General features: G+C 40.8%; 1 protein-coding gene across 1 annotated transcript in view; it reads right to left on the reverse strand.

Annotated features, from left to right (window-relative positions):
- Positions 1 to 13,896, reverse strand: part of PPP2R5A (protein phosphatase 2 regulatory subunit B'alpha) — a 93,704-nt gene that overhangs the window by 6,011 nt on the left and 73,797 nt on the right. Inside the window, exons 8-9 of the mRNA XM_084623041.1 lie at positions 9,051 to 9,104; positions 733 to 783 (exon numbers count right to left, since the gene is read on the reverse strand). Coding sequence (XP_084479167.1) covers positions 733 to 783; positions 9,051 to 9,104 — 105 coding nt within the window. The remainder of the gene's footprint in view (positions 1 to 732; positions 784 to 9,050; positions 9,105 to 13,896) is intronic.

The following is a 13,896-nucleotide window of genomic DNA, read 5'->3' on the forward strand; positions in this document are numbered from 1 at the left end:
AGTATAACAGTATGTAGGTAACACAGAAAATTCAGGAAAACTGACGCATACAAGAATCTTAAAGGACACTGCTTTCATATAGAATTAGAAGGTTTCTTTGACAACTGAAGCCACCAAGCTCCCAACTATCTTAATTTTAATGACACGGGACAAAGCCAATCAGAAAAACAGATTTCACAAGACAATTTTAAAAGTACATTTTAAGAATGAGATATATTGTACCTACACATGAAATTACAATGTATAATATTTTTTGTAATAAAGTAATGAACGTTTTATTTAATGCTTTAGCCAGTGACAAAGACCTGGTCAAACTTTCATAGTGTTCAAAGTCAGCACTCACTGGCGATGGACTGCACTCACTGTAACTACTAAAATGCTTTTTAAAAAAAGCTTTAAATGTTTCTTTCGAAAAATTATACTAATGCCTACCAAAGAACAGGACTTAACTAGAACATTCCTCTCAACGATAATACATTATCCTAGGAATCTTTAGTGACGAACATATACGAGCATTTACTATTAGCAGTGCTGTCAGATTTAAAATAAAGTAGTAAGTTTGCACAATTTGTACAGAGGACTTCAGTGCCCTAAGAAATCATCAAGAACCACAAAAAACCCTGCGAGATCCTACAGACAGCACCACAGCTGCAAAACACCTCTGAGCCTGCAGCATTTTTTTTTTAAAATCAGTTACAAGAGAATAATTCATTAAAACATAACAAGACCAACCTCTTTCTGACTGCAAGTTTTTGGCCAAAATTTGAGCAATCCTCTGATAACCTGTTATAAGAATAAAATTAAAAAATTAAAATCAGAACAAGTTTCCAGTATGTATTCAACTAGATTTTTAATATTAAGATATTAGAATCATATTAATATTATACTACTTATCCAAAACTGTAGTTCAAAGGAAATTGAACCATTTTGGGTCATCTGACATGGGTTTTGCCTTGTGTTCAGAATACTTCAACAACTTTACTCTCAAATTTACACTGCTTCAAAAAGTTTCCTGAGCATCCAAACAGCCCCACAATCGCATGTAGCTAGATCTCCCTCTAAAGATGGATTCTTTGGGGAGAACTTGCCCCAGCAACTCAAGACCTGGAACCATCTAAAAAGTTGCAGCTGTTGGACCATGCACTCACTCTCTCAGATCCAAACAACTCTTACAAGGCTAGATAGAGGAATCTGAGCCCCAAACACCTTTGATTCCTTTCTATTATCTGAAATGTCAAAAGACACAAACTGGAAAAGGACGACTATCTATAGAGAAAATGTATTCAGATAGCTCTGTTGGGAGTTACTGTTTTGAGATTGGTAGAGACCCTAGTAAGAATTAATTAGAAGTTATAGCCTGCTCCAGATGGTTGAACAATAAATTTCAAAGAGTAGTCCTTCAATTTTTAAACAAACATCTGACTTTGCCTCTTAATTGAGAGAGTAGTTCTGACTAAAAGCGTAAACAGGAGTTCCATGTGGCAATTTTACATATTTCAGAGATGGAGACATTTTAGGCATGACAGACTCTGGCCTCAAGAAAAGGGCCCCCAATCTTCTGCTGCAGTCAGACCAGGTTGATCAAAACAGGACAAACAAGAGCCTGATCTACTTGGACAATCTTTGAACAGAGACTGATTCCCCCACTGGATTTGTTCCCAGTGGCAGCCAACTTGGAGGCTTTGTGATTTTTTTGTTTTGTTTTACTTAGATGATAACGCAATCTTTTGTAATTCACTATGTTGTCTGCAGCTTGGATTCTCCAAGTAAATTGTGAGTTTTAGAAAAGACTGATGAACTGTTTGAAATAGAAATTCAGAGAATCTCTTCTTTGGAGGTGTAATTCTTCCTGAGGTCGACTGTGGGCACATTATTATTTTGTTGTATTTTTAACAGAACACTGAGGATTTTTCATTAGCAGCTGGATGTCACTTTCCTTCTCAATGCAACACTCATGCAGAGGTAGTACAGAGAAAACTGTCCTATGACCTCAATGGGAAAGTTAGTAATTTTAAGTCCCTAAAATAGACAGTACCACAGAAAACAGATGTGGACCAGATCACTAAGAAATATGTATTTTGGGTAAATACAGACAGAGATTTTTGCATGGAAGGATAGTTGCAGCAGCAGCAAGAACTAGTTCAGATTGTAACATATAAAGCAAAAGCAAGCATTCCAAGATGTGTGAAAAAGGGACTAATGGAGACAGATGTAAGAGGCCTTAAACCCAGTCCTCTGGTCTGGCCAAACTCAGGAGCTTTGTGGCAGGGGGATTGTCAGAGCACAGGATGTTCCCTCTTCTCTTCTCATAAGGGAAGAGGACGGTGTATGACAAAAAAGGCTAACTTCCAAGTTATCTTGGAAAAATGCCAAATTCAGCAACCACTAAGTCTATATGACCTTGTTTGAGATGAAACAGGGCAGGTCACATCTCTTAGAACTATTCAGATAGTCTGGCATGTATCGCTGCACTGGTTCATATTTTCAACATTACCATAGCCTCTGACTTTGAAGGTCTATTAAAGCCCTCATTGTAGGAGGGAAGCACATGCTGCTGTTGCAGAACTGAGTATCACTTCAATGAAAAGTGATTGAGAGTGAACATGATCACAGTATCAACCAGGAAAGTCCCAAGTTCAGATTCATGAAAAGGAAGCAAGTTATATACAGAGAACAATAGTTCCCTTGTGAAGACCAGCCTTAATGGGAAGCTTAAGGAATGGGGGTGGGCTTCAGAGCCTGAGCTCCACCCCAACCTGCAACTTCAAAGCACTGTCTACATAAAAGCTATTTTTAGAGCACTAGTGCAAGCCGTGCCAGCCCAAGTCTATCAACCCAGCCTGGGAGGCTCACTTCTGTGGGCTGTGTAAACTTACCCAATAATCAGCCACCTAGAAAGGGCAGACATGGACAACATGACTCCTGAAACAAGCAGCCATCACTGTCAGACACTTGGTAAAGAAATGAGGGGTCTTAGCCAAACCAAATGGGTTTACAATCCTGCAACCTGAAGTGCTGAAATGAACTTTAAGGGCGATCTTGCAAGGTACTAGTCCAAATGGCATTACTTTTTAGAGGATTCTGAGCTCATCTGCTACTTTTCCAGAGTGGGAACAGTAAAGACAACAACAACAACAACAAAATTAAACTCCTAAATTTTACTGAGACTAACCTCTGATTTTCCTTCACACAGATCTTCATTGGTTTCCATTTATCTGCTTTCCCACCACACTCAAGAGGCATGGAAAGGGAGTCATGCTTATTAAAACTAGCTGTCCCAGTTTTGCTGGATTTACAGTGTTAAGCAGTTTATTTACATAAATACATTTTCTTAAAATGAAGTCTTGGTAATTTTTCTGTTGCTTAATTAGCTTACAGCTTAGTTTCTTAATTATATAATTATGCTGAGACTTTGGTTTCTTGGTTACATAACTGAAAATTTACAAGCATAATAGCTTATTCTCCTGACTGCCTCCCCAGGCACAAAACCACCTGAGCAATGCAAGAGAAAAACAGATAATATTTTCAGACAGTTAACATTTGCGAAACAAAACAGAATAGTGAGAAATTACTATTTGCACCTCTACTTGGAGTATGAATTCATTAAGCTCAAGTCCTCAGGTGCATGAAACTAAGGGTTAACTAAAGAGTCTAAAGTTTCCATCATTTCCTGGAATCAAAGTGTTAAGGACACTTAATTGTGTCATTTAGTATCTTTAAATATCTTCTTTCTCAGCTGGAATGAGTAAATGTGTCATATCCAGGCCTAAGAAGTAAGGAAGTTAGGTGTGTCCCTATGGGGATATGACCTTCAAAGAACTCCAGCTGCATAAAGAAACAGCTTTTTTTATTTTTCAAGTATGCATCAACTAGATACCCATGCCTAGAAATTACAATGCTAAGGAAGCCTACAAAGAACAGGAACCAGTTACTTAACATGGACTGCATATTTTAAAAGTGCTGCTTAAGCATTACTGTTTAAATGTTTTCTTCAAACAATACTAAAACCCCACAAGTCTATTTACTAAGGCTAGCATACAAACATTTGACTTAGTGCTCACACTAGACAAAGCGTTTACGAAATTTGGATAGTCCAATCTTGACAGCTGCTTTAGACTTCACAGGAGTTCAACTACAGCCATATGTACCTGTTGGACAATCCCCATTATTTATAGGAATTGTGTATCGAGCTTGCTGCTCACAGAACCAAGCATTCCTGAAGTGTCAAGACTACAGCGCAGTGACACTCAAACTGTCTCCTATGGCTCTTTGAAGCACATGATTTTAAAACACTGTGATTTACTATATTAACAACCAATTAAGTTATCAACTTGCATTATGTTGTTAATCTGGATACAAGACAACCTAAATTCCCTCAGACCTGCCGCAGCAGGGAGTGGTGCCCCTCCCCGCCAGCCCCAACAGGGACCTGCCCCGGACTTGCTGTGGCCAGAGGAGAGGAGCCCCTCCCACAGCCTGGAGCTGCTGCGGCAAGAAAGGGCTGGGGGGAGTCCTCTCCCCCCACTGCAGCCCCAGGGCAGCCTGCACCTCAAACCCCTCATCCCTGGCCCCACCCCAGAGCCTGCACCCCCACCCAGAGCCCTCACCACACCCCAACCCACAGCCCCAAGCCCCCTCCCACACTCCAAACCCCTCGGCCCCACCCCCACCACATGAATTTTGTTATGTGCACCAATATGAAGGCAATGTGTCACACTATTGAGAGTTTTAACCACACTGGAGGAGTTGATTTGGGAGCAAGCTGGAACAAAAGGTTTAATTTATAAGATAACTACAGTTTTGATTGAAAAAGATATTGCTAGGAAAACAACCGAGATGAAAAGATGGGAGAGGGATTTGGACAAAGAAATTGATCTAGATCGAGTGGGTCTCTGCATGGGAAAGGGGATATACATCTTCAATTTGTGTAGCTCACAAAGAAAATGTTTATAAATTATTGTATAGATGGCATTGACTCCAGACTCCCATCATATTTTTGCTATTCAGGACATACTCTGTTGGAGGGGATGCACAGAAAAGGGAGCATACTTGCACGTGGTAGTTGTATTGAGGTATAAGATGGTTTTGGGAGGAAATGATTAGAGATTCATTTTATAAGAAAATGCCAGCTTCCTAGAGATCCCCTGAACTGCTTACAAAATGGTCCAGTAAAGGATCTTAACTTTAAACAAACTGACAAATTAATTTTTTTTTATTGTTAGCAGCAAGATTTTGTATTGCATAATACTGGAAAAATGTGACTTCACCTATGGATTTGTGGTATAGTAAAATATAGACTGTCTTTGTAATGGAAAAGCTTTCACACCAAGTACGTAAACATGAGAAGCACCAAACAGAGGATAGGTATTCAGAAATTTAGTCACCTTTTTAGTGTACTCAGGAGAGGAAGGGTCCCCAGCCAGCAAGCCAGAATCTTCTGCTAGGTGCTTTGAATATTAACCTGATCCTAAGTAATAACTAATTTATGATGTAGTATGTTAATGTTTTATTATAACTTTGCCGTAACAATTTAAAAAAAAAATAAAAGAAAATGACAGTACTTTGTTTAGGAAAGTGGATCACTGCATATGCACAATTTTCAATTTAAAATACAGTTTTATGCAAAAATAGGGTCTTCTCACTTAATGCATCTGTTCCACATGTTCAGTCAAAATCATATTTGCTTATTTAAAGCAGTAAGAGTAAGTTTTTAACTACGTTTTATTCTTGCTAGCAGATTGAGCTGGATTCTGTTCAGACTCATGCATCTTTAAAATCTAGTTAAAATTATTTTGATCACTGGGCTAAATTCTGCCCTGTGTTACATGTGTGCACATTCTTTGACAACGGCAGGACATGAACTGAAAGCAACAGTATAACATGATGGAAGTTACTGGGTTTTTGTGCTGCTTCATCTACTGTGGAGATTTGTAACCTTTCAAAGTTGCTTTATATTTCTGATCTCTTTCTCCTTTAAGCTGTTGCACAATTCTGTCATCTAGATCCAGGACCTTGTGATCCCACTTCTAAAAAACTGTACTCCAGAATCTCAGCTTTTTAATGTATTTCTAGCCCTAACGGCTGCAAAAGTGTAAGCCAATGTTGTCTTGCTGAATATACAAAGAACCTGAAATAAATCTTCAAAAGGAGTAAACTGCTCCATTCAGCTCAGGGTACATCTACACTGAAATTCAACACTTGCAGCTGGCCTGTGTTAGCCGACTCAGGCTCACGGGGCTGTTTGATTGTGGAGCAGACGTTCAGGCCTTGGATGCTCCAAGCCCAAACGTCACCAGGTGTTGAATTCCAGTGTAGACACACACAGAGTCCTGTGGATTGTCTGGCCATGGAATTGAACATTTTTGCCACCGAAATTTGACATTATGTTGAAGCCAGGTGCCTGATACTTTGTTTTCAATCTCTTTGCCTTGCTGGGACCTGCCTACAGCTGCTTCTTGCTTTAAAACTTTTCCCACAATGAGGAATGAATTGGATTGTAGTGCATGCTCTCTGCACTGTTCTGTGGAAACAGACAGCAGGGAGTTGGGGAACCAGAACTGGAATGTGGCTTGCACCTGTGGAGCAAAGAGAATGACAGTGTAGTCTGGCTAGCAGGGCTACCTGGAGCCTAGGGCTGCAGTCAGGGCCTGCTGCAAGCCCTGTCTTCCGTGACATATCAAATCATACAATATGATGGTTGGAAGGGACCTCAGGAGATCATGTAATCCAACCCACTGCTTAAAGCAGGACCAATTAAATCATCCAACAGATTTTTGCCCCATATCCCTAAATGGCTCCCTCAAGAACTGAACTCACATCCCAGGGTTTAGCAGGCCAATGCCCAAACCACTGAGCTATCCCCCCAAAACAGACATCATCCATTGATCTGAATAAGGCAGTTCACACCTCTTCTTGAGTTATTGTTTCAGTCTGACTGTAGACCCAGGAAGACAACACTGCATTGATTTGCAATCTGTTTTGCATGTTTTCAAGGTTTTCTTCAATCATAAGGCCAGAGACAACTTTTTTTTAAAGTTTGGATTCTGGATTACAGTTTGTATCCATAGATTCTTATATGCCAAGAAGTTCTAACTTTTGTCATTTGCTCCAACTTTTTGGGGCACCTACACAACCATATCTAAAGAATATTTGCTGTGTACATGTCAATATTATTGTCTAAACACGATTCATTTTTCTTTTACTGAGAAAAACCAAGCCTAACTGACCAAGTAAACAATCCTGCACTGGTCAGTAGATAGAGCTGGTCAGTAATTTTCTGTTTTAAAAATAAAGCGGTTTCAACAACATTGAATTTTTTTGGTGGGAAAATTTCAGTTTTATACAAAAAAAATCAATTTTCCACTGGGGAAAAACAAGAAAATTTTGTTTTGGATCAGATCATCCAAAATCGAAACATTTCAGTTTGTTGGCTGACCTGCTGCTCCGTATCATGGGAGAGGGAGTCTGGCCAGGCCCATAGAGGAGAATGGGGGAGAAAGGCACCTGAACTGCAACTCCCAGGAGGCACTCTGGCTGCTCAGACAGTTAAATGTTGCACTGACCTCAAACAAAACATTTTGATTTTGGAATCAGAGCAGGTACTAGGCTCTTGGGGACTGATCTTAAGATGGAATATTTTTGTGGGGGCCCCCACACAGTAAACAGGCAAGTTCTTATAATAAAGAGTGAATAAGGGACCCTCTTGAGGTGCTCGAGGCCCTACGCAATTTCTTAGTCTGTTTATGCCTAGTGCCTGCTCTATTTAGAATGTCACCAGATAGGGTTGCCAACTTTCTACTCGCACAAAACTGAGCACCCTTGTCCCACCCCCTGCCCCGCCCCTCCTCCTAACATGTCCCCCTCCCTCTGTCACTCGCTCTCCCCACCCTCCCTTGCTCATTTTCACCAGGCTGGCTCAGGGGTCTGCGGTGGGGGAGGGCTGCAGCTGGGGGTGTGGGTTCCAGGGTGGAGCCAGAAATGAGGGGTTCAGGGTGTGGGAAGGGGCTCTGGGCTGGGGTGTAAGGGCTCCAGCTCGGGGTGCAGACTCTGGGGTGGGGCTTGGGATGAGGGGTTTGGGGTATAGGAGGGTACTCCAGGCGGAGACTGAGGGGTTCAGAGGGCAGGAGGGGGATCAAGGCGGGGAGGGGAAAGGGGGGTGGAGAGGAGTGAGCGCCCCGGGCAACGCTTACCTCAAGCAGCTCCAGGAAGAAACCAGCATGTCCCCCCTCTGGCTCCTACACAGAGGCACAGCCAGGCAGCGCTGCCCCATCCGCAGGCGGCACCCCCGCAGTTCCCGGCCAATGGGACCTGCAGGGGCAGCACTTGGGGCAGGGGCCTCGTGCAGAGCCCTTTGGCTGCCCCGATGCATAGGAGCCGGAGTGGGGGACATGCCAGATGCTTCCTGGGAGCCGCACGGTGCAGAGGCTAGCAGGGAGCCTGTGCGGCACTGCCAAGTGGACTCAGGCAGCGGTGCTGACTGGACCACCAGAATCCCTTTACAACCGGGTGTTCCAGTTGAAAACTGGACACCTGGTAACCAGATTTCATTTTCTTGAAATGAAGATTTCAAGATTTTGTGTTTCAAAGTTTTTCAGGATCTTTCATTCCATGAAACATTTCAATATTTTTACTTTTTGTCCCAGTTAGGGATGAAAACAAAATGTTAAAATATCAGAATTTCCAGTTGGACAGAAAAATCTAATTTCTGATCAACTAACTGGGAAGGCATGGCCAAGAACACTGAGGATCTTTTCCCTATACTGAGGTCAGTCACATGATCTCAGAAATGTAACTATTTTCTATTCTATATTCCCATTTTTGTCACAAGTTATTACCAATAGATATAGCTGTGCTTTCAAAATCAAACATTATTTCTCTTTTTTGGCAAGTGTCCTGGATATACAAACCCTAATTTTTCCTGAAGTGTCTACAGTTAATTACTTAAAATTAGCATTGGCAAATAATGCTATCACTGATGTGCGAGTTGCACTGACACATTTTAGTTCAGACGGGAAATACAAAAATAAAATACTCAGTTGAAAAATACTTACTGGTTCTGTTAATGTCGTATCTTTTTCCAGGAACTGTACAACACAATAGGCCAGCTAAAATGTAAGTAATACAGTTTAACTATTTTTAATTGACACTATTAAGACAACACAACATAACTAAATATCACAAATGATAATGGAAGCACTTTAATCAGCAAAGTATCTTAGCCTTATCAGATGTAGGCCTTTTTAATTTTTCTTCCTAAGTGAAGGATATAGCTAAATTTAACTAAAAAAGCTAAATATATTTCAAACTATTGTATCTTTTAAAAGCCTTCAGTATGTCTGGAGGCTTAGTTTCTTATCCTAGAAAAGGCTTCATTTTTTATTAACCAGGAGATTTGATTGCTGTAATGCAGATTCAGCATTTAGACAAACAGTCTTTTCTTGACTTCAGCTCCTCAATTACCAATAAGCTGTGTTTCAACGTCATGCACATTCAAAACTATTGCTAGCCCAAAAGTTAGGTTAACACTGAGTTAAGGTTGAGAATACAGATCACCAATTTAATGGTAAAATCTAGGAAACTGGAAATCTAGGAAATGAGGTGGGTGAGGTAATATCTTTTAATTGACAAACTTCTGTTGGTGAGAGAAACAAGCTTTTGAGCTTAATACACAGAGCTCTTCTTCAGTTCTGGGAAGAGAACTCAACGTCACAGCTAAATACAAGGTGGAAAAGATTGTTTAGCATAAGTAATTAACACATATTTCAAGGGACCATTCAAGGTGAAGTGGCCCGTTAACACCAGTTGGAAGCTGGGTGGGGAGGTGGAGGTTGTTAGTTATAGATTGTTGTAATAAACCCTCAAAATCCAGTGTCTCTATTCAGTCCATAATTTTTAGTGTTTACTAAAGTTATGAGTTTAAGCTCCCAGGCTCATTTTTTGAAAGTGTCATGCAAGTTTCCTTTGAGGATGAGGACTGACAGGTCAGATACAGCGTGATCGCTTTGTGAAGAGCGGTCGCCCACAGGAGATACAGCGTTTCTGTCTTATTTTTTGTGGAGTGTCCTTTTTCTGGTCCTCTGGACAGACAACTTAAACTGCCTCACAGATATCCACCGTAACTTCAACAACCAAAACCCATCCAATAAACTCTCTCTGGAACACACCCACACTAGCATCAACTTCCTTGACAATAAAATCAGAGTCAACAATGGAACCCTACAGACAACTACATATAAGAAACCAAAGGATCATCCCACACCTACCTTCATAGATCCAGTGCCCACCCCAAACACACCAAGAAATCTGTTATCTACAGTCAAGAACTCAGATACCGCAGAATATGTTCCTACAAGAAGGTCCAGGATATATATCTTAGCACACTCAAAACTGCCTTCAACACAAACCTCCTCTGACCACACACCCCTAGTTGTCACCTACAGCCACCCAACACTGGAATCAATATGGGGTATAAGAACAAAAGAACAGCCATAGTGGGTCAGACCAAAGATCCATGTAGCCCAGTATCCTGTCTTCCAGCAGTGGCCAATGCCAGGTGCCCCAGAGGGAATGAACAGAACAGGTAGTCATCAAGTGATCCATCCCGTTGCCCATTCCCAGCTTCTGGAAAACAGAGATTAGGGGACACCATCCCTGCCCATCTTGGCTAATAGCCATTCATGGACCTATCCTCCATGAATTTATCTAGTTCTTTTTTGAAGAACGATCTTGGCCTTCACAACATCCTCTGGCAAGGAGTTCCACAGGTTGACTGTGCGTTGTGTGAAAAAATGCTTCCTTTTGTTTGTTTTAAACCTGATGCCTATTCATTTCATTTGGTGTCTCCTAGTTCTTGTGTTGTGAGAAGTAAACAACACTTATTTATTTTCTCCACACCAGTCATGATTTTATAGACCTCTGTCATATTCCCCTTAGTCATCTCTTTTTCAGACTGAAAAGTCCCAGTCTAATTAAGCTCTCCTCATATGGAAGCCGTTCCATACCCCAATCATTTTTGTTGCCCTTTTCTGAACCTTTACCAATTCCAATATTGGAATTCCATCTTTTTTGAGATGGGGCAATCACATTTACAAGCAGTACTCAAGAGGTGGGTGTACCATGGATTTATACAGAAGCAATATGATATTTTCTGTCTTATTATCGATCCCTTTCTTAATTATTCCTTACATTCTGTTTGCTTTTTTGACTGCCGATGCACACTGAGTGGATGTTTTCAGAGAACTATCCACAACGACTCCAAGATCTCTTTCTTGAGTGGTAACAGCTAATTTAGACCCCATCATTTTAGATGTAGAGTTGGGATTATGTTTTCCAGTGTACATTACTTTGCATTTATCAACATTGAATTTCATCTGCCATTTTGATGCCCAGTCACCCAGTTTGGTGAGGTCCTTTTGTAGCTCTTCACAATCTGCTTGGGACTTAACTATCTTGAGTAGATTTGTATTATCTGCAAATTTTGCCACTTAACTGTTTACCCCTTTTTCCAGATCATTTATGAATATGTTGAATAGGACTGGTCCCAGTACAGACCCATGGGGGACACCACTATTTACCTCTCTCCATTCTGAATACTGACCATTTATTCCTACCCTTTGTTTCTTATCTTTTAACCAGTTTCAATCCATGAGAGGACTTCCCTTTTATTCCATGACAGCTTACTTTGCTTAAGAGCTTTGGTGAGGGAGCTTGTCAAAGTCTTTCTGAAAACCTAAGTACACTGTATCCACTGGATCCCCCTTGTCACATGCTTGTTGACCCCCTCAAAGAATTATAATACACTGGTGAGGCATGATTTCCCTTTACAAAAACCATGTTGACTCTTCCCCAACAAATTATGTTCATCTATGCGTCTGACAATTTTGTTCTTTACTATAGTTTCAACCAGTTTGCCCAGTACTGAAGTCAGGCTTTCTGGCCTGTAATCGCTGGGATTACCTCTGGATCCCTTTTTAAAAATTGGCATCACGTTAGCCATCCTCCAGTCATTTGGTACAGAAGCTGATTTAAATGATAGGTTACAAACTAGAGTTAGTAGTCCTGCAATTTCATATTTGAGTTCCTTCAGAACTTCTGGGTGAATACCATCTGGTCCTGGTGACTTACTACTGTTTAGTTTATCAATTTGTTCCAAAACCTCCTCTAATGACACCTCAATCTGGGACAGTTCCTCAGATTTGTCACCTAAAAAGAAAGGGAATCCCAAACCTGAGCCAATCACATCCTCAGCTGTGAAGACCAATGCAAAGAATTCATTTAGTTTCTCCACAATGGCCTTATCGTCCTTGAGTGCTCTTTTCACATTTGCATCTTTCAGTGGCCCCAGTGGTTGTTTAGCAGGCTTCCTGCTTCTGATGTACTTAAAAAAAAGTATCAAATAACTACAACCCATACTCGATAGAGACCCCATCCTGAAACCTCTTTTCTGGCCTTCAAACAACCCCCCAACCTCTCCAAGCTCATCATCAGAAGCAAGCTCCCCACAGACCAGAACACAACAACTCAAAGCAACACCAGACCCTGCCAGAACAGATGCAAAATCTGAAGACATATCTCCACTGCTGCAATGATCAAACCCTCCACAACACACCTTTCAAGATTGATGGGAACTACACATGTCTATCATAATGTGGTGTGCCTCATCCAGTGCACTAAATTCCACAATAACGACTACGTGGGTGAAACCAGACAATCACTATGCACTTGAACGAACTCACACAAGAAAAATCACAAAAGACAGACAAAAACACCACATCACCTGTGGGTGAACACTTTTCACAAAGCGAACACGCTATATCTGACCTATCAGTCCTCATCAGGAAACCTGCACAATACTTTCAAAAGACGAGCCTGGGAACTTAACTTCATAACTTTGCTAGAAACTCAAAAATCATGGACTGAATAGAGAGACTGGATTTTTGCCTTATTACAACCATCTGTAACCCTCCAACTCCGCCCCACCCCAGCTACCTGCTCCTCCTCCCCACCTTTCCTTCAACCCCCCACCCCAGTCTGTGACTTAAGAGGTGTTAACAGACCACTCCAGCTTAACACATATTTCAAGGTACTGTTCAACTACTTATGCTAAACAATCTGTTCCACCTTGTGTTTAGCTGTGACACTGAGTACATTTCCCAGATCTGGAGAAGAGCTCTGTGTAAACTTGAAAGCTCACCCACCTTTTCTCTCTGCAACACTGATTTCAAGGTATAGAAGCATCCAGTTAACACATTCAAACAACTAATTCTGTTGTATATTGATACCATGCAATAACCACGTAACTATGACAAAGGCATTTTAGTGTTTGAAATCCCAGATTTGATTAAAACGATTAGACACAGTTCCCGCTGAGTATCTTAATTGTGCATTTCCATAGTTAATATGTTTGGATTTCTTTTAAGTGTAACCTTAATTCTGAATTTCCTGGCTTTGTAATGCTCGATTTTGGGATAATTATAACATCTCTAATGTTGTTTTTTACCCTTAAATTGTTGATACATACTCTCAACATTACCTCCATTTTAACAAAGTTTTTGGCTGGAAATTTCTTTAGTTTTTTTTAATTAAATGTCATATATGAACACTATACAAGAAGCCCAATTAGAATATTGCCATGTGAGATTTCCAATTATTTGAAGAAACACAGCTTCAACCTTAAACTATGTTTTTAAATTCTAACTTGTAAGGACATATTCACCAGTGCAACATAAGTAGGGCCCTACCAAATTCACAGTCCATTTTGGTCAATTTAATGGTCATAGGATTTTCAAAATCTTAAATTTCATGATTTCAGCTATTTAAATCTGAAATGTCACTGTGTTGTATTGTAGAGGTCCTGACCCAAAAAGGAGTTGTGGGGGGGAAGGCGGGGTCACAAGG

The sequence above is a fragment of the Lepidochelys olivacea genome (assembly GCF_965140295.1).
Source record: "Lepidochelys olivacea isolate rLepOli2 genome assembly, chromosome: 3".
Taxonomy (NCBI): domain Eukaryota; kingdom Metazoa; phylum Chordata; order Testudines; family Cheloniidae; genus Lepidochelys; species Lepidochelys olivacea.